The sequence below is a fragment of the Eucalyptus grandis genome, chromosome 6, assembly GCF_016545825.1.
Source record: "Eucalyptus grandis isolate ANBG69807.140 chromosome 6, ASM1654582v1, whole genome shotgun sequence".
Taxonomy (NCBI): Eukaryota; Viridiplantae; Streptophyta; class Magnoliopsida; order Myrtales; family Myrtaceae; genus Eucalyptus; species Eucalyptus grandis.
In genome coordinates, this window is record NC_052617.1 from 10,856,528 (window position 1) to 10,880,189 (window position 23,662).

The following is a 23,662-nucleotide window of genomic DNA, read 5'->3' on the forward strand; positions in this document are numbered from 1 at the left end:
AGACTTTAGGTTTCCGGATCTGGAGGCAAGCCAATAAACATATGAATCTACAAATTGAACTTTGATTCATTAATGAAATTGGATTTTCGATGTCTTCGTGTCTATTTTCCCGAAACAAGACGACATTAACATAATGATTCACAAAGTGAAAACTTTTATCATCAATCTTATACTTTAAAGCGATTGTATTCGACTTTCATTCTTTTTTCTTATTTAATAATTTATGCTTCCAGGAAAAAAAAAACTTATCAATTAAAAAAATTTCAGACCAAAAAGCAATTTTCACGAAGAAGTGCATAATTTCGGCAATAATTAAAATGTTGAACGTACAAAATAGAAGAGTCGCAATAGACAAAAGAAGAATTTTGATAATAAGTTTAGGACAAAAATGGCAAATTCTCAAAAAGTTTAAAAATAAATTGGCATAATTGAAAGATTTAAAATTCAAATGGCAAATCGTCAAAAAATTTATTATTGAATTTGGTCAACGCGCAATAGATTAATGACTTTTTAAACAATTTTCCCTATTCATTAAGAAGCAATTTTCCCTATCCATTAAGAAGCAATGTCAAAAAATTTATGAATCTTGAATACACCGGTGAATACAACTTGCGTTTCATCTTAAATAGTTTGCACATTTGAAAAATTATGAATGTATGTTAATAAATCTCAGTACACTAGTGAATAAATAATTCTTGCAATATCTTAAAAGGTAAAGCAGCGTCATGAAAGATAAACTACCACTATCTTTGGTTGCAAAGGATGCAATAGAATGAAGAATTATTTTCACTGCATGTTGAAATGGGAAAGTTATACATGTGGATTAAACATTTTATATTAAAAACTTCATCTTCACTCAAGTCTTTGACAACATGAAAAAACCAAAAGCTTGACTTAAATATAAGCTCTCGTTAACTCAATCCTCTTGAACAATGATATCAGGGTTTTTAATCTCCCATACTTTCGTGAAAAGGCAAAAAAAAAAAAAAAAAAAAAGAATAATGAAAGCAACACTGCAATCTCTACTACCGTCGGACAATTTTGTGCACTTTATTGAAAGTTCAGAATGATATTTGCACATTCCACAAAATTTTAAGGATCTAGCTGAACCAATTTAGAAGTTCATGGACAGCACTACATATTAGACATGCTTCATGACTCTAATTAACTGAAGGTTCAGAGATGAAACTGCATATTGGACAAGGATCAATATTATTATTATCATAGACAAGGTTAGTCTGTCTGTGTTCCATTCAGTTACCAGATAAGTTGGTTCAGCATGAATGAAATAACACCTGTAGATCCAATGTTGAAGTTCTTTCTGAGTTCTCACACGACCACCGTCAAAGGCAGTAAGCAATCCAGTTTTTACATTACTTCCGTCTATCTTGGCATTGCTATAGAGGGACATCTGCCCAATGTGTTCCACAAAATATAATCCCCAGCAGTCACCTGTTATAAGCAAGCACACAAGATTACTCCAAAAGAAATTGAAATATATGAGAAACATGGCTTTTAAAAATTGATTGTTGTTTGAAGAAGTTTTGAGGACTGAAAAGATGTAGAAGGCAAACTTTTCATATCTGACCACTTTCCACGAAAGGTCAGTGTTACCATGTTCACCAGGAAAGCAAATGAGAGGCAAATTGTCTTTCTTTCATGCCATTTTAGTTATGTCACAAAGGGAATGCACCACTTTGGCAGACAAAAGAGCACATATTTCTTTGAAAATTGCCTTCTCCAACCACTTACATTTACAGGTTTTTGGTAAACCATATCAACATACCCGCTGTCTGACTAGTATTGAGTACCCATGATTACATGTCCAATGACAAACAACATACTGTCCATTGCTGTAAGTTTGAACCCTCAAAAGTTTAACATCAAGCATCGTGAAAACACTGCTCGCACATGATTCATTGAAGTCTAACAGGGGCATTGATCCACTTGCGGAAGCCTCCCCACCACAGCAACAATGACACATTTTAATCAAGATATAGTGATGATAAAGTCCATAAACAACCTATATTGTTCATTTTGCTTCAATACTGATAGTTCTGGCCTGAATCACATGTTTGACAAATATGAGTACCATTTTTCTTTTCATTACACTGCCCCTCTCAGGCAAATGGGAAATAAAAAACTAATTTGAAGTTTTTGGTAGGAAGAGTCTGCTACCTGAATTGAAAACTCCACTGGTGCTTTAACAGAAGGATAGATGCTCACCTGCATTTATGGAAGACATTATAACAAAGTGAAAACTTAGTGGATGTTTCTAATGCCTCACAATATTGAAAAGGACAACATACTATTTGACTAAAATATAAAAGAAGATTTTTAGCAGCTCATCCTGCAAAGTTCCATATGATTCTAAAAGAGAATAAAATGAAATATTTAGAAATCCCATATCTGCAAACAGCTGTAAAACTCAAGTGCCAGTCTTCTCAGGTAATTGAAAACTACAAATGGGTAGATATAGTCAGCTTTCCAAATTGAACGGCCAAAATAGCTGCCTATTGCAGAATATAATTTAGATTCATTCAGGACAGCCCCTTCCAATCTCACAGTGCCTTGGAGAACAAGAACAAGTAAAAGACAGACAGACCAAGCCATGCACATCTGATAATGACAAAAGAATGAAATTATATATTTTGAAGAGGCATTTCAAAAATCAAACAATACATTTCTGCACCTCTCTCTGAAATTAGAAATTTACACATACACCAAACATTTTGCAGCAGGAGCACAACAAAGTGACTTTTCTACTGTAAGCCAAAAGGAATTTAGAAGTTGTAGAAAAGAAACTTACGGATTTAGGATCAATGGATATCCCAGACAATGATGCCCCAGCAATTCTGAAAGACACCTGCAATCATGCAAACAATAGCCCATGACAGAATTTCCCACAGCAGCTGCGAGAGATAAATATGTGAAGCACTAGTTGAAACAGGGATGCAAAACCAAGCACTGGTAGTGAATCAACAATAAGCCTAACAAAACATCTCTAATAATTCTCTCTAGAACATTTGCCATTCTTGCAACCAAATTGCTGATGGCAAGCTATTTTGTTGTGTGCTGACTGACTCTATGACATCTCTAACAAGGCTCCTCTATGACTAATTCCCCACCTCACATATCAACCTACAAAAGATGCGTGGGATTGGTTCTATAAGAGGTTCACTGATAAATGAGTGTTCTTTTCTTTTCACACTATGAACAAGTGATTATTTAGTCAAACAGTCAAGGCCCATCAAGAGTGCACCGACAAAGTTTCAAGTAGACAAACAATACTAAGCTCAGAATACCATTTCATGAATACCCAGTCTGGAAAGAATGACTACGGTTATTCTTCGTAAGAAAGGATGGCTTTTTTTTATGCACACAGAACCACATACATGAAGCCATAAATGCATGCATCACAAGAAAATTAACTGAATAAACTAACTTCCAAGTCAACCCAAAAGTCCATACTTTAGCATAATTGTATGCCTGCCAGCAAAATGGTTCCTCTAAATCAACTGGAGGGAGATCCTTGGTCATTTTCTCCATCAGATATTCCTCTACATTGACCATATTATTGGTGGGTTCTGTGTCAGCATCACTATCTTCCTCTGCCATGCTTCCAAAAAATGATTTTGTATAAGGGAACCTTTGAGTTTGCCATGGTGCAAACTTAACTGTCCCTGGGAAGGTAGCTTCAATGCTTTTTCCAACAAGACCTCGTCCACTTACTAAAATTTTCCACTCGACAGAGTGTTCTGTAGTTGAAATAGTTCCAACTGAAGGAGTTCCATCCACAGCAACAATCCTTCTCCTAGGAAAAGGCATTGTCAGAGTGCAGAACTCCATGGTCAAAGGAGCCTTGTAACCTTCCATCAAGCTTAGTTTGAACAAAAATGCACCTTCATCTTCAGAAACCATTGACAATTGATAGAATCCCTTTATGGGAGGTCCAAGCCCACAGGATGCTTGATAGCGCATCAGAACAAAATTACCCAACGGTGGTGAAAACATCACTGACTGCTTATCCGCACCCTGTTCTGGAACTTGGGCAGATGGATGGAATGATAAAGACTCAATGCGATTGCTATTCAGCCCTATTAAAGGAAGAGATACATCAGGCAGTCCTTCTAATTCTGCTCGACAATTAACCTGACCGGAAACTGAAATGCTATCTGGAATCTCATCACGATCATACAAGGCAGCAGCAACAGTTTCATGAATAGTAAAAAGTATTTTCTGCTTCCCCTTGTAAAGATATGGCTTCCATGCAGGCTGTTTGACATCAGCAGGAGGCAGATCTGCTGAAGAAAAACCATTAAGCTTGATAGTGAAAATATTGGAAGCATTGAGATCCAAAGGGGTACCTATATTTGAAGAACAGAAAAATTAGCCAATCCTAGAAAGAGGAGAAGCACAGTTCAGAAGAGAGAGGTGACAAAACCAGCTGTCATAAGTGGAGTAAACATCACTGACCAAAGGGCATCGAGCTACTAATAAAAGTCCTTAGTGCATCCTTATCCAATGGCCTTGAACCAATTTTCATAGCATCTGATGAGACAGCACCAACGGAAGTATTGGAGGGAGTTGAAGATGCAACTGGAGCTGCCACAGGCTTTGCTCTTGATGATATACCTATGCTGCCAGTTAAGGAATCCAATAACCCTCCCACAGATGGGGATGCATTCACAATCACTTCAGGTTCAGCCATATCCCCAGAAATTATCTCGCCAATGGCATGTGCTACCATGAATGCCCTGCAAAACAGATTACAAGGAAACAATTAGTGCCGATGAGAGAAAATAAAACAATCATTAAATGAGAGAGAACGGATAATGCGGGTCACCATCATTTGATGCTTCAAATAGGACTCAGTAATTCAAGGGTAGTCAGACTGAAAGAACAGGCACATAAATGATTCTAGATGATATTAATTACAAACTGGCACAATCTGGAGACAATTACTCCATTGCTACAAGCCTAACGCACAACTATGCCTGTTAATCTGAATTATATCTGTCTGGACAGGAAAAGAGAAACTCACAAAGAACAAATGGATAGCATATGATACTGAATGTTCAACGTGATATAAAGTTTTGCCTTTTGATTAAGGAATGTAATAAAACTTGGGCATAACCCAAATGAAGAATGATATAAGAAAAACAATCCCATAGATCAGAACCAGTTTTCAAGTGATATGATCTTTGCATTCAACATTGTAACAATGACAAAGCATTCTTCAATTGTTTCCTTCAACTTATAGAACAATCTAGCTAGGCTAGATAGAAATACTAGCAGGAAGAATAGATTATTTACTATCTAGTGCACAAAAGAGAGTATATGATGGTTTGATGCCATAGAACCATGTGAGAGTGTGTGTGTGAGAGAGAGAGAGAGAGAGAGAGAGAGAGAGAGAGAGATTTCTAATGTCTCCTAACTAACAAAATGAGTAACTTACCTTACCCTGTAACTGATGGAAGATCAAGCAGGAGCGAAGATAAACTTCCATCCACTCCTCCAACAGCATTGCCACAATCAGATCTTTTGCACAATTCCTTATATGAATCTAAATGTCCAAGCTCAACCAGAGGCAGTACAAGGATGCAGAACTGACTCTTCATATGCAGGATCAAAGGCCACAACAGATAATTCTGCCCCTCTTCTTTGTTAATGTAAATGCTAATGACATGACGTGTCACTGGATCATCTACCCAAGAATCTGAACCTTCAGCAGACTGAGACACACGTATGCCAAATCCACGAACAGATCCTTCTCTAAACATAGATGGATGATGTCAAATTATTTAGAAACTTATCGAAGTCACAAGACAGTATAAACAGGTAGACAGAAATATGTATTCTCAATTGCCATGCAAGACTACTAACCATCTAATCCTGTTATCATTATTTAGATTGGGTATGTAATACTAGTGCATAATTTTACAGAGTGATGCAGATACTAGATCACAACCAAATTAACTCTTAACTTGGAACAACAAAAGCTCACTTATTTTGTCCATTCTCACAAAGCATTTTTTCTCAAGAATGCAACCACTTCCTCATATACTCAGTAATGAAACTCATGGCATTTGAACTAGAGTGACTCTAGCATCCACCAAACATTCATGTTCCTTACTACGAAAATAATGAGTCAATGTTATCACAACTTAAGGGAACAAATGCCAAGTGTTAATTCTTGGTTGCACAAATGATTGTTGCTGGAGGCAATCTACATTAGCCATACATAAGCAAACAACATGCAGATGCGGTTTTGACATAGGAAAATTATAGAAGTGTTCAGTTTGTGTAGAAATATAAGCAAACATCCAAGTGAGCTCATCAAGTGAAAACAAGGAGCTCTCAACTCATTGTATTAACATCTTGGCAAACCTCTTCTTTCTCTCGGCAAATGAAGAAGCCAACTCTGAATCGGACGGCAAATACGGCAATGCCACACTTTCAACACTACCGCCATTGCACTCATTCTTGCTTTTGCAAGCCGCCCGCCACTGCTTCTCCACAACTGGAAACCTCCTGTCATCACATCCAGTCAAAAGAAGAAATTCAAAACTCCCATCAGCAAACAATCCACAGCAGTAGGCCGAGCACTCTACAGTTCAAGCCTTTGCGATAGATGGTTTTATCATCCTTGTAATTCCCTAACTCGATCAATTCTACAAAGCACAAAAATTTAAAACTTCTCGGGCTTTCGCAAGTAAATCCAAGTCCTTCTCTAAGTAAAACGCAAGAGCTACCGAGCAAGCCACAACGCAAACCACACTAAAACAACCTTTCACATTCACACAGCAAGCGATCAACAGGAGGCGTGTCCGTCCCATCAATCGCTTCGTAAACCGAATCCGCAAACCACTCTCGCTATAAACAGCATTATCGAATCGAGAAATCTCCAGCACCGAAACGCGCATGCGTAATCAAAGCGAGCAGCCTCTCCACGGCATCGGTAACGGAAAACCGTTAACCCCCGCCGACAGTTCGAAGGAAAGTACACACAAATCGACAAGAGAGCGACCTGGAGAAGACGACGGCGTCGTGGCTGTTGAGGATCCAGAGAGCTCTGATGCCGCAACCGGTGGGCATGTTTCGGAGCCCTTCTTCCGCGGCGGCGATTAGCTCCGCTGGATCGGGAGAGGAGGGGCGAAAGAAATCGAAGACGTCGAGAACTAGGGGCGAGCCGGTGAACGAATCATGGAGCGGCCGCGAGCGACGGCGGCGTGTTCGGTGCCGGCGGCCGCAGACGGCGAGGTCGGAAGAGCCGGTGGAGGAGACGGTTGGAGGCGGTGCCGACGGCCGTGGAAGACGGCCAGATCCGCAGAGAGTAAGAAGAGAGAGAGAAAAAAAAATGTTATTCTTTTAATTCCAACTCAGCTGACACTTGTCAACGCATCATTAAACATCAGTAAAAAACGCGTGCCGTTTTTGCTGCCGCGCTCGTCTTTTTTTGGTGAGCGATGTGATCCATGATTCCATATCCTTTTTACTTGGCCAGGTGGCATCTTGGTAATTTTCAGGCACAAAGATTAATTCTACCTTTTTGGATTTAGTCAAAAGACAAATTATCGACATCCAGACTAGAAAATTCTTGAGAAATTACTCTTTTTATGATATTGACTCAAATAACGGTTTAGAATCAAGTTTGAGATCTCATGTTTTTTTGACATAAAATCTCGATCGTCCTTTATGGCATAAATTTGACTTTTCGGTTAAGTTTATAAATTTTATTCATGATTTATATTATTTCATCTCAAACAATTAGAGTGTATTGCACTAAATAAGCTCACTCACTCGTTGAACTTGAATATTACTCAACTCACCACTCTTACTTTTTTTTTTTTGGTCGATCCTACTCTAATCTTAATCTAATACTCACTCGGATTTTGTCCCGCTCCTTAGGAAGCGTGGGAGTCGAAAACCCACTCGAAATGAAATCCCCACCCCGTCCCCTCCGAGAATGTGAGAATTTGAACCATCCACCTCCCCTTTCCAAGTTGGAAATGTGACCACTGGGACGAACCCCTAGTGGTTAACTCACTACTCTTACTTGATGAAAAGCAAATCGCACAAAAAGGCAATTACAAACTTAAAAATTTATAAAATTAAATATTATTTTGTAGGAACTAAGTGGTTAAAAATAAAGCCCAAAAGTTAAATTAAGAGTGGTAACAATCGAAGGCTACATGTAAATGTAGCTCACAAATCAACAAAATGGAGAGAAGAGTGAAGTGCAATTGTACAATAACTAAAGTATGGGACACAATCACGGAGAATGGTCAAGGGATACCTATGTATCCTTGTGCAAGATAAACATATTTCATTTTGTGTGTGTAATGTTTTTGGTTTGGTTTGATTTGATTTGATTTGATCACTTCCAGTTTCTTAATAAAATGGATGCAAGCAAGACATCTATTAGTAGTAGACCATTGGGTGAAATCATGCGACAAAAATTCTTGCAAAATTGACCCGATTATTTGGGAATATTAGGAGATTATCATCTCAAGAATTGTCACTTTTTCAAATCCACAATTTGCATGCAACTACTCTTAATCAAAGTCATCTGTATAGGCCAAAACCCGAATTTTGAGGGTATTTTATGAACCTTCAAATAGTTGAGTTCTATACTTGTGTGCTCAAATTTTTGAGGGGCCTAATGATGAAAGTATCATGGCCACTCATTGAAAATTCACATTTCGAAATTATTTTTTAAACCACATCTTCAAAATAGTTGTGATGTGGGCTTTCTGTAGAAGCAAATATCGAGTAAATAGGATCTTAGATGAAAAACTTGTACTTAATTAAAGTTTGGTCAAACTTTTACCGTGAATATCATTCTTCAAATTTCTAATAATTTGAAAGAACATTTTTGCTTATAAGTTATATTTTTTACGATTAAAGAGAATCTTATAATTGCAAAGAATTTAATTACCTTACAAAATCTTAACAAATGGTTCAATAAACTTGCAACAGATCAAAAGGGCCATGTGCAAAGGCATTTTGGTCCACGGCCACAGTGCAGCCCTCAGTTCCTTGATGTGGATGTCTTTTAACCCCTTTCCTACAGAGTATACAGGTATTGACCTCCGTTTCCAATCACAAATAGAGAGAGAGTGAGGATTGATCGTTCTTTTCAAGCAATCAAAAGAGAGAGGGCTTTTTTTTTTTTTCCGGAAAACTTAAATTTGAGAGACTAGTCTTCCTGTATTTCTATCACAAAGAGAGAGTTGTCTCGTCCAAGATGCTTGAGAGACAATACCTCTTTCTAGTACCCTTTCAAACGGTTTTTAGTTCTCAATTAAAGACAGGACAATGCCTACGATCACAAGACATTCTCTTAATCCCACCCCATTTTGGTTGCTAACCTACAAGCAAATAATCCACACTCCCATCATATAGTGTCCAATCTTTTGTATATTTAGTTAGAGCATAAAGTATTATTCTCAATTAAATCAGAAACCCAAAAAGAGATATGTACATAATTTGAAAGATTGATTGTCATCTTAAAATTAATTAACACCATCTTATATGCAAATAAGTTGGTTCTTCATAATTTTTTCTGGTACGAAATTTCACCAATAGCCCATGAAGAAAAAGCTCATACAAGACTTAGAGTGTGTACCCATCACACTTAGGATTATAATAATAGAGAAAACCAGCATCATCTTCTCACGTTTAGAAAATCTACATTTCCGTGTAAGAGATTTCGCATGAAATTTCATACTCAATGCGTGCTACCAGACTTATTGGCCGAAAATCGGCCACCTTCGCCTATTCTGCAATTAGCACCATCTTCTATATCAAATCGAAATTAATATACTGAGAAATCCTCATAAGATGTTCAAAATGCTCTTGAACCTTCAATCCTCCTTTGCTCTTTCCTCTCTCAATTTCTCGGTCTCTCGGCTTGTTCTTTTAAAGATATCAAATGAGTTTGATTTTGAAACTGACCCTTTCCCAACCTCTTTCCCAACCTTTCGTTCTTTTCTTTATATTTGTTTTCTTTCATTTCCTTTTCTTTTCTTTATTTTAGTAAGGGTCTCTAATAATCAAAATATCATGGCCACCATTCAGTTTGATTCCTGAAATTTCTTTTTAAAAAAAAAATTCAAACATCATTTTCGGAATAATTGGGACATGGGCTTTCCATAGCTGTAAAAATCGAGTAAATAAGACCTCATACCTAAAATTTATGCTCCATTAAATTTTAATTAAAAATTCACTAATATTATTTTTCAAAGTTTATAATGATTTGAAATAACAATTTTTCTTACAAGTTATATTTTCGGTGATTAAATAGAATCTTATAGTTGCAAAAAATTTAATTAACCTTGCAAAAGTCTTATCAAACTGTTCATTGACATATGTAATGCCATTTTAATCTTTTTATATGCCAAGCCAATGTTGCTACTTCATGGCCCCACCAGCTCTAGGCAAGGTTTGTGACCCTTTGGGATAAGTGTTAAAAAAGTCCTAAACATTTTACATTCGTACCAAATTAGTCCTAAACTTTTTATTGATGCCAATTTAGTCTTAAACATTTTCACTTAGTGTCAATTAAGTCATTTTCGACTAATTTTAGCTAGATTTTGCAAACAAGGTGTCGGTTGGGCGACATGATATGATTAGTATTGACGTTGACAATTTTTAATAATATTTTAATATTATTCCCATTTTTTTGTTTATTTTTTTTTTTTTTTCCCTTTCTCCTCCTTTCTCCTAGACGATCGCTAGACGGCTTAGGCATGGCACCTCGCCGACCCGGCAAGCCTCATGGCCACGTGAACCTCAACCGGGCCTCTAGTGAGCCTCATAGCCACTAGCGAGCCTTGACCTCACTGGGCCGTGAGGTTGGGCTTCGCCCATGGCCGCGAGGGTAGCCTTGCCAAAGGCTGGGTGAGGCTAGACCCTCACAAGACTGGCTAGGGTGAGCCTTGCTGCGCAGCTCGAGTAGCCCTCACAGCCTCTGGCCAGGGCTTGAGCCTCACTAGTGGCTGTGAGGCTCACTAGAGGCCGGCGAGGTCGACAATTATGGCCGGTTGCAAGGTTCAATGATCGGCTAGAGGATGAAGGAGAAGATGGAAAAAAAAAGAATAAAAAAAATGGAATTCAAAAATTTCAAAAAAATATCAAATAAAATATTATTAAATGTTGTCCATGTTAACATTGACCTTGCCACATCACCCGATTACTACCTAATAAGCAAAATCTGGCCAAAATTAGTTGAAAGGACTAAATGACACAAAATCAAAATATTTATAACTAGATTGGCACCAATAAAACGTTTAGGACTAAATTGGCATAATTGAAAAATTTAGGACTTTTTGACACTTTTCCCACCCTCGCCTAGTGGCCGGTGAGAGTCGTCAAAATGAAAGAAAAAAGAAAAAGAAAAATATTTTTTTTTATTTCTACTGAAAAAAAGTACATACAATTTTGGAAATTTTGTTGATTAATAAATTTATCCTCCAAATTGATTCTCACATCTAAACCTTTTGCTTTAAAGTTTTATGTAAGTAGATGAGATCATTCCGAATTATGCCCAATCCAAATTCAAAGATTACAGAAATGGATAGACTACGAAGGGTTTCTGAGAAATCACGCTCCCAAGACTGTAACTGATAAGAATCTCAATGGTCAAATGAAAGTCTCTGACCGAAAGTGTCTATTTTTGAATCACGTGTTAACTCAAATGAATGAGACATTCCCCCCATGCATAGGCCACCGAAAAAGACGAATAAATCAAACCCTAAACCCTGACAGTATCACCTTCCACGTACTCTCCATGCAAATAGACCATAAAGAATCACATTCACTGTCAAAATGCATAAGCCACCTATTCATTACGTGTTATGGCAAACGCGCCGTTTCCTCCATGCCAAGGGCCTCCGCCCACGTACTCCACATGCATGACCCTAAACTCCTCTATAAGAACCGCCCACCATTCCTTTCCTCACTCACCGAAAAGCAGGCAGCAATCATCAAGAATCGACGACCTCAAAACTCCTGCGAAGCCAACTGCGTCCACAATGGCGAAGCTTGCAATCCTAGGAGCAATCCTTGGAGCACTCTTGGTGATGTCTCGCGCCGTCACGGCCAACCGCGCCACCATAACCACGGTCAACGTCGACGAGCCCGAGAACCAGGTGCACCGCGGCGAGAGCTGCTATGAGCAGGTCCAGAGGCAAGGCCTCGAGCACTGTGAGCAGCTCTTCGAGGACGCGATGATGTACGGTGGCCAGGGGCCAGGGCGGCCAAGGCGAGTGCATGAGCGAGATGATGCAGTCGAGGCACTTCAGGCCGTGCTGCCAGCAGCTGAGGCAGATGGACGACCGTTGCCGGTGCCAGGGGTGAGGCAGGTGGTGAGACAGCAAGTGGGCGAGTTCAGAGGCCAGGGGTCGCAAGGCATGATGAGGTGCGCGAGCAACTTGCCCAACATGTGCGGGTTCGGTCCTCAGTACTGTGATATCCGAGCCATTTCGTACTGAACTGGTCGAGCTTTAGCTAGAGCTAAGATGAGATGAGCCTTTCTAATAGCAGCTGACCGTGGTGGCATGGTGTCACTTAGTAGGAGTAGTAGAGAGAGACTAGAGACCATCACATCATCGTGTGGGGTTTCTCTTTTAAAGGGTATGCACGGGTTATGCACCGCGTAGGTCGTCTCAATCCCTAATAAAAATCTCATCTTTCTTGAGTTACAATCTGGGAATTAGCTATTTGTTGTTTCTCTCATTAACACGCGAAACAGTTCACATGCATCGACAACGAAACGAAAAGAGAGACACGCTTCGACACGAGTCCAGAATTTCGACACGCGATTCCGACACGCACGGGACTTTAATACAGTACACAGCCAGTTTTATTTTTTAGAATTGTTTTATTTTTTTGTCTTTTGCTTAAAGAAGTAAGAAAAAACTATATATGATAAATAAATAAATTTAAAAATATCATTTTTTTTTTTTAACACAATGTTTTTTTCCTCTAAGTTTTGTGTATTATTGTAACAAATTAAAATAATGAATGATATTATTTAATATTTTTGTGTAAATTAATTCTAGGCTATTATTATTATTATTATTATTATTATTATTATTATTATTATTATTATTATTATATATATATATATAAAAATATATATATATATATATTTCTCACAATTGATTAGATATTATGGTCCGAAAAATTGATCAACAACAACTATATCAATGGCGATAGAAAAAGGTCATGTACGAAAAAGTACACAAAATCTATTTATAAAATTGCATCGTACGTATGAAATGGTTCGAAGATAGATGTAGGATCAAACCAGATAATTTGAGAAGGTCTTAACCGCCATTCTAGTCGTATCAGTGATGTGATTAGCCATGCCAGGCTGCACAAAAAAACCCTACTTCTGAAAGTTGCTTATGAAGTGATAAAAATGATGGTTGGTGTATTGAAACACCTAATGAGATTTTAACCACAATTCGAGGAACGATTTCTGGAATAATATCGTTGTAGATATACTAGGACTATGATGTTCTATGTATAAAACCTATAAGAATAACCCCTGTCTAACTTATCTCTACAAAACCAAAGGAACAACCTTAAAAGTTCTAATGCAAATGTCTTTTTATTAGAAACGACGGAAAATCAATTACCACTGGATGTTGACATTTGATCGTCCATAGAAAAACTCATTGACAAGCTGAATTATATAGTTACATTTTTGCACTTATATGTAGTTAAAAGGAGGTTATTCAAGTGTGGGTCTGCGCAGGCTTCGTACTTTATAAATGTTCAATGAAAATATATATTCCAACACGCTCCCCAAGGCCGAGGAACTTGAGTAAGACACTCGGGCATTCGGATTGCGGTTCTGGACTTCAGGACGCCGCCTAAAACCTAGTGTTCGCATGGGGAAGCATTAATAATCAATTTAAGAATTCCTTTTTCAAATGAGAAAATTGATCACACAGAAAAATATAATTCACTGTAACATATAATTATTTGGAAAATTTCATGAACTCCTCCTACATCTTGACATCTTGAGAGAGAGAGAGAGAGAGCGCAAAGGGAGAAGATAAAAGTGAAACATAATTGTAGGATTGTGGAAGCGAAAAAGGAATTTGAAATTTCATTTTAGATAGAGTAGTCTCACATGACATTTACATCTTAAATAAGAAATTTACATCTTAAATAAGAAGAAGATGAAATGAGCTTCTTCGTCTTGTTCAAATATTTTCGGACAGAGTAGATGCTACATGACATTTACATCTTAAATAAGAAAATGAAATGAGTAAGCGTGAATTTGCACGACGCTATAATTGATGAATGAATTTGAATGAATCATACGGATCACTTAACGAGTGACCAATATTTTCTTGAATGGTAAGAGATCAGAGAGAAGGGTTTGCATATCGACGGGAAAAGGCCAAACAATGAAGTATTTTGCCCGTATTTGTTCTTTCGATTTGGGCTTTTCTTTGCTAGGAGAAAAGGTAGTTAGTTTAGTTCTATTTTTGCTTTCTTTTCACCATCTTGGAGTCTTAGACGGCGAACTTTTCTTCACAGATGCTGAGAAGCAGGGTCAACCTCCAAAATAATCGGTCGGATATAACTCCACGAACGAGCGTTTTCCTTTGGATATTTTTCAACAATTGAGCCTTCGCTGGAAATTAAAAACACTGTTTATTAAAGCTGGGGATAACATTCTCTCTCAGATGTATTCTAGCTATACTTGCCCATTGTCGATTATAGCATAAGGCTTACTTAATTAACATTTCATATACTATAATGACATAACTCTATATGTTATTACATACAAATTAATTAAACAGATCAATAGTCCTATTGAGTTTATATTTATATAAAGTGTTGAATTTTTTATAATATAATTGGCCATATCAATATATAATATTTGTGAAATATAGTATAAATAGTTATTACTAACATAACTAGTTTATACTCGTGAATATAAAATATCACATCCTTCATCATATATATTTTGAGAAATGGTAGTTTTAAAAGGAAAAAAAAAAAGAAATATAATGAACCTAGTCCTAAATCTATTGCATGAATGTAAATTCAGTAATTCTTTTTTAATTTTTGTCAATGTAGTCCTTAGCCTTTACAAGGAAATTCCAATGTAATTCTTTTGATCAATTGCCCTCGAGAATTGCTGACGTGGTGATCCATGTACTATGTCATTTTGACTAAAGTTGTCTATGTTAGCGTAACACTAAGACGACTTTTGGTAATTGAATGTTATGTTATTAATTTCTTACTATAAGTGGCCTAAATGATTACATTGAAATTTCGTGTGAAGGGTTGGAACTACATTAGCAAAATAAAAAGTTTAAGGACTGAAATGAAATTTGCACAATAGATTTAGTACTTAATCCCCAGGAAAAAAAAAATATAAACGAGTAGAGCAGAGGCAAGACTAAATAATTTGAAAGAGACGAGATCTTTTATTACATGGGAACCAACAAAAGCCTCGCAAATACTCGAGAACCGATTCAAATGAAAACCCTGGATGATTGCGCAGATCAATCTAGAACTCCCTCCCCTACGCTCTAATCGCTCTTGCCAAGAGAACTAGAGCGAACTGTACATTATTAACATCTCATGAACCCTTTTCCATCTCCTAAGCCGAAACGGCTCAGTACCAAGCGGCCTTGATCTCACAGTGCTGAGGAGCAACCCCGCAAGTCGAAGGCAAGCGCCGAGCCGACCTCGCCACCTCGAGGCTCCCCTCGCCTCGGAACTCACCTTGCTGCCCTCTCGCGACCTGCCTTATCCCCTCGCACCGGCACCCCTCCTGCACCTGCCTGAGCTGCTCGCAGCATGGCCTCAGGCTCTCCGACGACTCCATTCTCTCCCTCGCCCTGCGCCCTGGGCTGCCACGGGCAATGTCCTCGAACAGCTGCTCGCAGCGGTTGAGATCTTGCCTATGGAGCTGCTCGTGGCAGCTCCCGCTTCTCCTCGGGGCTTCCTCGTCGATCTCGACGCTGGTTATCGTGGTCCAGTGGGCCTCGATGACATGGGACATGAGCAGGAAGGCTGCAAAGATTGCTGCGAGGGTTGCAAGCTTCGCCATTGTTAGTCACAAGAGAGTGAAAAATCCTGATATCTGATGTATGGTTTTGTTGTTATGGTGAGTGAGAAAGGTGGTGGATGATCAAGGTATTCATAGGAGATGGTAGGGTTTGCATGTGGAGTTACGTGGAAGAGAGGAATCTGTCATCAGGTTGTTTTGCAAGGGTTTCGCTTGGCCATTCTTTGACCGAGTATCAGCTTAAAGATCTACTGATCAGTTGGGATAAGCTTCTTTTAGCTCCGACTTCGCAGTGGAATTACAGTTTTGAATGAATATGGCGAACGAAGTGGTCAGAGAAAAGAAGGGAGTTGCACGTTTTGTGGGACTAGAAACAACCGCAACAATATTCATTTGCCATTTTTCAGAAATGTTGTTCATCGTTGTTGTTGCTGTTTACCTTCATCGACTTTATTGTATATAGAGAAGCATTTTTTAGAGATGCTAGGAAATACATGTCAACAACAAAAGATTTCCCGAGTGTGACTCATTAGAAGCTTTTTCGTTATGCTTAAAGAAAGAGGAAGAGGGGGGGGACGCACCATCATTGCCCTTGTTGAAAAATTAGACATATGAGAAATTACTGATTTTTTTTTTTTAGTAAAGTGATTGGGTGATATCTTGAGCCCATCTTACGCGTCAGACTACATTCCCCTCTTCAATATACCCCTGTAAAATAATAGAAATTTAACCAATCGATACTGGACAAGTCGAGTTAATTTCGCAAGTCTTGCTCAATTGACTGACCAACTAGAGATAGACGAAGAGGTCGCGATGTGAAGATTTAAAACTAGGTGACGATGCTGTCACCGGCCTTGGTCGACACAAGATCCAGGGTCGCCCAAGGCCAACGACTTCGAATCTGGGCTAGGTGACATTGGATCCGATGTCCCGATCCCAAATTCGACTATCGACCGACAGATAGAGGGGTGGAGGCTCGGGCTGTGCTCGATGACTAACGGCGGCCTCTAGGCTTAGAGCGACGATGAGGTGACGACGAAGTGGTGGCGATGCGGAGGCTGTTGCGGTAGTGACTGGCGTGTGGCGGCGCCTGGGGTTCCTTTATGTCCATGACGGTGGTCTGGTTGTCCATCGAGTGGAAGTGAAGGGAAGAGGAAGAATGAAAAAAGAATGTCAACCCTAGCTGATGAGGAAAAAGAAGATGACACGTTGGACAATAATGGTGACATTTGGATGGAAAGTCAACCTAGGGCAGATTTGAATTTAGAGTGAAAGTTTGTGATTTTTCATGAGATATAAAAAAATATGGGTAGATATGGAATTGCATCTAAAATTTGATTTTTTTTTTTTTTAGGAAATTAGGTGCTTCTCATATCTAGGTGTCCATGAAGATTGAAGTCACATGGGTCCAAGAAGTGGTTCAAGGGGATTATTCGTATGAGTTGCAAGCGAAACTTCAAGCGAGTCTTGGAAAAAATAATGAAAAATTGGATAATGTATTGTATAGACAAATTGGCAACAATTTTTTTTAGTCATAGATAATGAAGTGATAGATTGCGATCATTGTGATGCGGAAATCATAAGTAAACACGAAATTCATTGCTCCAAGGCACAATAATAAAGAAAATGAAATTATTCTAGTAAAAGCAAAAAATAAGAGAGAAAATTTTCTTTTATGACAGAATACTATTTGATACATAGAAAAATAGACCTCAATAATCTTAGGTGACATTGGAAAATCCAACGATAATCTTAAGCAACAAGGAATTCGGAAAATTAAATAGAAGCCTAAAAACGGGGGGGAATTTTGAGGGGGGGGGTTACATAATGAATTTTGAGGTCCGAAATGATTGTAAAGGGTATCTAGCCGCTCGAAACAAGCTTTCTGAATTGGTATTATGCGATCCGTAACATTTCTTAATCCAAAGTTATGGTTGTCTAGAGCCACTTTTTGACTTTGTCATGGCAACTGCGTCTGCGTCAAATCTTTTGATTACTTTTTAGTATCTTATTATCCAAGTTGGGGTCGGTAAGAACGTAATTTCCGACCAATACCAAGCCACATTATGGTCAACCGCAAGTTCGAAGAACTTTCACTTAGCTCATTCTTTGTTTTCCATTTGCAGACAACCATCACCGGTTCTTAAGCTCCAGCAACAGCACCCAAGATCAAAAAACAACTTGCAGCTCTTCTTTTCTTGGCCCTCTTTGCCGCCGGCGAGCACCTCAGTGACCATGTCGAAGTCCGCCTGGTGTTGCTCTAGCTGCGGTTGCGTAATCCTCATTCTCGGCCTCACAGCTGCCTGCTTGTGGAACCCACCGCCCGTGTCCATGCCCCGTTGCTCTATCCAGCTATTCTACCTTCCAGCCCTCGACAGATCTTTGGACACTCCCACGAACACCACCATATTCTTGGACATTAAGCTGAGGAACGGCAATGGAGCGAGGGGCATTCAGTATGACCCCGTGAACCTCACCGTTTCTTGCTACAGTGATGCGAATCAGACCAAGTGGCTCAAGACCATTCCTGGATTTTACCAGGGGTATGGGAAGAAGGCCACGAAGCATGCAAGTGTGGAGACTTTAGGGGTGAATTGGACTGATGTTGTGGCCAAGAACGAGTCTTTGGTCTTTAGAGTGGATTTGGCCGCTGCAATGAGGTTCAAGACCGTGGTTTCGAAGACCAAGAAGTCTAAATTAATGGTGGGTGCTAATGTGACTCTCAATGATGAGGGTGCTAAAAACACCAAGAAGGGTATCGATCTAAAGTCTGGGGTGGGTAAGAATTTGGGGGGTTGTTACTCTTGGCAGATGGGGATTTCTGTTGTTGCTTTAGTTTTGATTTTGCTTGACTAAGGGCTGAGTTGGACTCTTCCTTGTGTAGGGAGGGTTGACAATGAGATTGATTTTTCTGCTATTCCTAGATAGTGGGCAGCGCTGGTTAGTGTTTGCATGAGAAATGATTTATTCAATGTGTGAGAGTAAATCATTGGTTTCAGATGATTTCGTTGAATGAACATTTGAATGATTCTGGTGTTTTGTTCTTATGGTATGTAGTGCTTATCCTTCATTACATTGAGTTCTTTGGGCGGATTCAGATCCTTGGTCTTTGCAAACAGAGTGAATTTTGTTTACCTTCTCACAATTCTTGCCTGAAAGACTGCATTGAGAGGAGAATCTGGTCATATTAACTTTAGTGCATCTTTGGTGAGTGTGTCGTATCATTTTTAGGACAGATAAAGGCCGATCTTTCCTGATGCATGGTTTCATTTTTGTCCAGAGAAGTTCTGGCAGTAGCATTCTCAGCAAGGGATTCTGGCTGCACAAGAAATTACTACGAAATTGGATGGCTCGATTTGAGACTCTCTACAGAAGTAGATTAGTGGTAGTGAAGCTGAAGCTGAATATTGCGTGAAATTCTATAATCTGCGAAAAAGCAGGTCTGGTGCTTTGATCTTAATCCTATAATCGCATTGTGATTTTATATTGTGAGTGCCCGCAGTCCAGGTGAGCTACCGCTAGTCTAGATCAGGAACTAGGGAAGGGACCGGGGGAGGTGATATCCATTTGACTAGTAAAAGAACATGGTCGGGAACTTGCTGGGATGGTTCCTAGGGTTTGTTATTTCTTTTGTAATGTCACATGCCAGCCGTACTTATCAAGTCACCTCTTTTGGACCTCCTCAAATACGCAAACATGCATAGATACATACATACATTTACGCTCAGCCCTCTCTGTGCTCTACTTTTAGTGGTAGGGAGAGCTGCCGCTCTTTAATTTGATCGGAGAGTGGTAGGCACCACCACATCCCAAGGATATCAGCTCATTATGCGAGCCTTGTTCTGCAACTTTTCTATTCTTAACGACAGCGATTGAGTCGAACTTCTATAAAGTGGACAGCTGGTGAGCTGCGTCCATACACGTGGAGCCGTTACCTTTGAAGAAGACTAATTAACAAAATAATTTGAAAGAGACGAGATCTTTTATTACATGAGAACCTACAAAAGCCTCACAAAAACTCGAGAACCAACCGAAATGAAAACCCTGAATGATTGCCAGGATTAATTTAGGACTCTCCTACACTCTAATCACTCTTACGAAGAGAACTAGAGCGAGCTGTACATTATTGACATCTCGTGAGCAATTTTCATCTCCTAAACCGAAACAGCTCAGTACCAAGCGGCTCTGATCTCACAGGGCTGAGGACCAACCCCACAAGTCAAAGGCAAGCGCCGAGCCGACCTCACCACCTCGTGGCTCCCCTCACCCCTGTACTCGCCCTGTTGCTCTCTCACGATCCACTTTATCCCCTCGCACCGGCACCCCTCCTGCACCTGCCTGAGCTGCTCGCAGCATGGCCTCAGGCTCTCTGATGACTCCATTCTCTCCTTCGCGCTGGCCCCTCGGCCACCGCGGGCAATGTCCTCGAACAGCTGCTCGCAGCGGTCGAGATCTTGCCTCTGGAACTGCTCCTGGCAGCTCCCGCCTCTCCTCGGGCCTTCCTCGTCAATCTCGACGCTGGTTATCGTGGTCCAGTGGGCCTCGACGACATGGGACATGAGCAGGAAGGCCGCAAAGATTGCTGCGAGGGTTGCGAGCTTCGCCATTGTTTGTCACAAGAGAGTGAGAGAGACAGAGAGTGAGAAGTCTTGATATCTGACGTGTGGTTCTGTTGTTATGGTGAGTGGGAGAGGTGGTGGATGATGAGGGTATTTATAGGGGAATGTAGGGTTTGCATGTGGAGTTACGTGGAGGGGTGGAATTTGTCATCAGGGTTAGTTTGCAAGGGTTTCGTTTGGCCATTTTTTGACTCGGTATCAGCTTAAAAATCTGCTGATCAGTTGAAGCAAGCATCTTTTCTCTCCAAATTTGTTGTTGAATTGCAGTTTTGCATGAAATATAGCGAAAGAAGTGGTCAGAGAAAACAAGGGAGTTGCACATTTGGTGGACTGGAAACAACCGCAGCCATATTCATTTTGTTTTTTTCATTTTTTTAAAAGATAGTAAGCATTTTTGTTTTTTTTTTTATTATCATTAATATTTTTAGCATTGTTATTGTTGTCGTTCTTATTGTTATTTTGGAAATGGAGGTCAACAATAAAAGATTTCTAGAAAATACAACCCTTATTAGAAGCTTTTCCTTTACTCCTAAAGGGGCGAGAAAAGCACATACATAGCACGTGTTGAAAAAATTTGAGATACTAAGGTGATAAGAGATACTAAGTGAATGTACTTCCATATGCGTTAAATTATAGAGCAATTTCTTAGTATAGTGATTGGAAGCTATTCTAAGCAAATATTACACATCAGACCGAATTTACCTCTCATATATAGTCGGATCAACTAATAAAAATTTAACTAGTCAACATCGGACAAGTCGACTTAATTCCATGGGTTTTGCTTGAGGATTAAGAGGTTTGAAAGCAGAGTAAATCAAAATCGAATAATCTTATTTTTGTCAGGAAATGAATATATTGATTAGGAAATTAATTAATTTTTTCTAATGATATTAGGAAATTAATTAATTGCAAGGGGTAAAATTTCTCTATAGAAGCTAAATTTCTTGCATAAGTAGTCTCTTCAGCATCGAAATGATAAAGTACAGAGCAAGTATTTCCCTTTGAATCCACATTTTGTACATAGCCGTGCACAAAGTTATCCCTGAATTGAACAGCGAACCTCCAATGTGTAGTAAATATGTTAAATAATGCATTGAGCAACTACTTGACAAACACGATATATATTTTCTTCCTGCCACAAGACGCATCTTGCTTAATTTATTCTAGTTTTGATTCTTAGTGATGGCATTCATAAGTTGAACATTTTACTCATGGGTTTTGTAACGTCAAGTCCATGTGAGTAGTTATTGAATGTGAATATAGATAAGTTCACGCCGACAATGTTCGATGTTCCTCAGATATTTTTGTTTCTCATTCCTTACGGTGTTTTGGAAGCTAAACCGCATCATGATTAAACCCGCTATCGAAGCAAGCTTTGTAGATTTTTCTGCCCGTCTTCTTCAGTTTTGATCTGCTTTACTAACCTAATTCCATCGTAGAACATCCCCATTCAATCTTCAATGGCATCACTTACTCGAGCAAACAATCCCAACCATGAATCATACATAACTCTTCCAGGATGCACTTCAGACAAGATCCCGTGGGGATATCAGTCATCAAAACCGCACGAATAATCGCTGAAACTTTAGATTTGATATTCAGAAAGATGGTATGATATCATTCTCAATGATTAAAGTATTCAGCGTAAATTCGCAGTGCTAGTTGTCATGGATTAGACATCTATGTAAACAAATGATTTCTTGTAAGAAGCACCGAAGTAAAACTATTTTCTTTTCATATAAAGATGGATATATTAAACACTTCTCACTAAGATATATTTATTACTAAGTGTGCTAAATCTTTGATTGATAAGTTAAACAACTATCATACATGCATTTAACATTGACTTTTGTTCAAATGATCGATTATCACATCATTCGGTAAACATGGTAATATAAAAAGTCTTAATATATCTAGCATTACTCTTATCTTTATAGATAGATAATCTGACTCTTTTGAGCTAGAAACATTGATAAGTGTATGCATAATGTCACTACGTAATATCAGATGCTGAAAATTTCATTACCTACTTCTTGATGTATCATTGAGCTATGGTAGAAGCAACCAAAGACGACAAGCGTGAGCAAGTAAAATTAATAGTTACTTCAAAAGAAGATGAGATGAGTTTATTACATGAGAGATAATGAGAACCTACAAAAGCCTTAGCCGCTGCTTCCGAAATGAAAATTGAAACTCTCACGCGATCGCGTGAATTAAAAAAGCTCTCCTAACCCTAGAAGCCAGAGAAATGAGAGTGAAGTAAATCTCTTTATTAACATCTCATGAACCATCTCCATCTTCTCATGCCCACGCAAGCTAGCTAGCTGGCTAGCTAGTGTTTCAGAACCAGATGGCTCTGATCTGACAGTGACGAGGACTCGAGAGACCGCATGCTGATGGCAAGTCCCGAGCCGATTTCACCACCCTGTGCAGTCCCTCGCGTCTGAACTCGCTCTGCTCCTCATTCACAACCTGCCTAATTCCTCGGCACCGGCATTGCTGGTCCACCTGCCTCAGCTGCTGGCAGCAAGGCCTGAAGTGCTGCGAATCCATCAACCGCTCCCTGTCGCCACCGCTGGGTCGGCTACCACCTCGGCCAATGTCAAGGAACAGCTCCTCACACTGCTCGAGGCTTTGGGTCTGGACGTGCTCACGGCAGCTCTCACTTCCACGACTCTCGTTGTCATCGTCGATCTCGACGGTGGTTATCATGGTCCGATGGGCCGAAGCAGCATGGGACATCACCAGGAGGGCTGCAAAGATAGCTGCTAGGGTCGCAAAGTTCGCCATTGTTGGTTGTTGCTTGTGGATTCGAGAGAGAGAGAGAGAGAGAGAATTGCGATAGATGCTTTGATGTGCTATGGTGAGTGAAATAGGTATGGTATTTATAAGGGAGTTTATAGGGTTTGGATGTGCATGGTACGTGAAAGGTAATGGGATATTCTCAGGTGATTAAAGATTCCCATTCTCTACAATCGCGGATTTAACGGAGAAA

General features: G+C 39.4%; 6 protein-coding genes across 7 annotated transcripts; 2 read left to right on the forward strand and 4 right to left on the reverse strand.

Moving 5' to 3' along the window:
* Positions 1-1,026: 1,026 nt before the first annotated feature.
* Positions 1,027-7,368, reverse strand: LOC104448343 (AP-5 complex subunit mu). Of its 2 annotated transcripts, XM_010062124.3 has the most exons (8): positions 7,031-7,368; positions 6,391-6,534; positions 5,464-5,775; positions 4,477-4,757; positions 3,472-4,367; positions 2,810-2,866; positions 2,179-2,226; positions 1,027-1,452 (listed from the first exon to the last, which is right to left on the reverse strand). In XM_010062124.3, exons 1-8 carry the CDS (start codon positions 7,096-7,098, stop codon positions 1,384-1,386), a joined length of 1,875 nt encoding a protein of 624 aa, XP_010060426.2. In that variant the 5' UTR covers positions 7,099-7,368; the 3' UTR covers positions 1,027-1,383. The 2 variants fall into 2 exon arrangements, with proteins under 2 accessions (XP_010060426.2, XP_018732089.2); XM_018876544.2 differs by lacking the exon at positions 7,031-7,368 and having other exon boundaries at positions 6,366-6,503.
* A 4,670-nt stretch (positions 7,369-12,038) lies between these two features.
* LOC104451459 (2S albumin-like) lies at positions 12,039-12,497 on the forward strand. The gene has a single exon (XM_010066108.2). It carries the CDS (start codon positions 12,039-12,041, stop codon positions 12,495-12,497), a length of 459 nt encoding a protein of 152 aa, XP_010064410.2.
* A 3,155-nt stretch (positions 12,498-15,652) lies between these two features.
* On the reverse strand, positions 15,653-16,090 carry LOC104451460 (2S albumin-like). The gene has a single exon (XM_010066109.2). It carries the CDS (start codon positions 16,088-16,090, stop codon positions 15,653-15,655), a length of 438 nt encoding a protein of 145 aa, XP_010064411.2.
* A 2,091-nt stretch (positions 16,091-18,181) lies between these two features.
* LOC104448344 (protein NDR1-like) lies at positions 18,182-19,135 on the forward strand. Its single transcript, XM_010062125.3, has one exon. It carries the CDS (start codon positions 18,284-18,286, stop codon positions 18,902-18,904), a length of 621 nt encoding a protein of 206 aa, XP_010060427.2. The 5' UTR covers positions 18,182-18,283; the 3' UTR covers positions 18,905-19,135.
* Positions 19,136-20,217: 1,082 nt separating this feature from the next.
* Positions 20,218-20,655, reverse strand: LOC104451462 (2S albumin). The gene has a single exon (XM_010066110.2). It carries the CDS (start codon positions 20,653-20,655, stop codon positions 20,218-20,220), a length of 438 nt encoding a protein of 145 aa, XP_010064412.1.
* Positions 20,656-23,007: 2,352 nt separating this feature from the next.
* Positions 23,008-23,457, reverse strand: LOC104451463 (2S albumin). The gene has a single exon (XM_010066111.3). The coding sequence runs from the start codon at positions 23,455-23,457 to the stop codon at positions 23,008-23,010; it is 450 nt and encodes a 149-aa protein (XP_010064413.2).
* Positions 23,458-23,662: the final 205 nt, after the last annotated feature.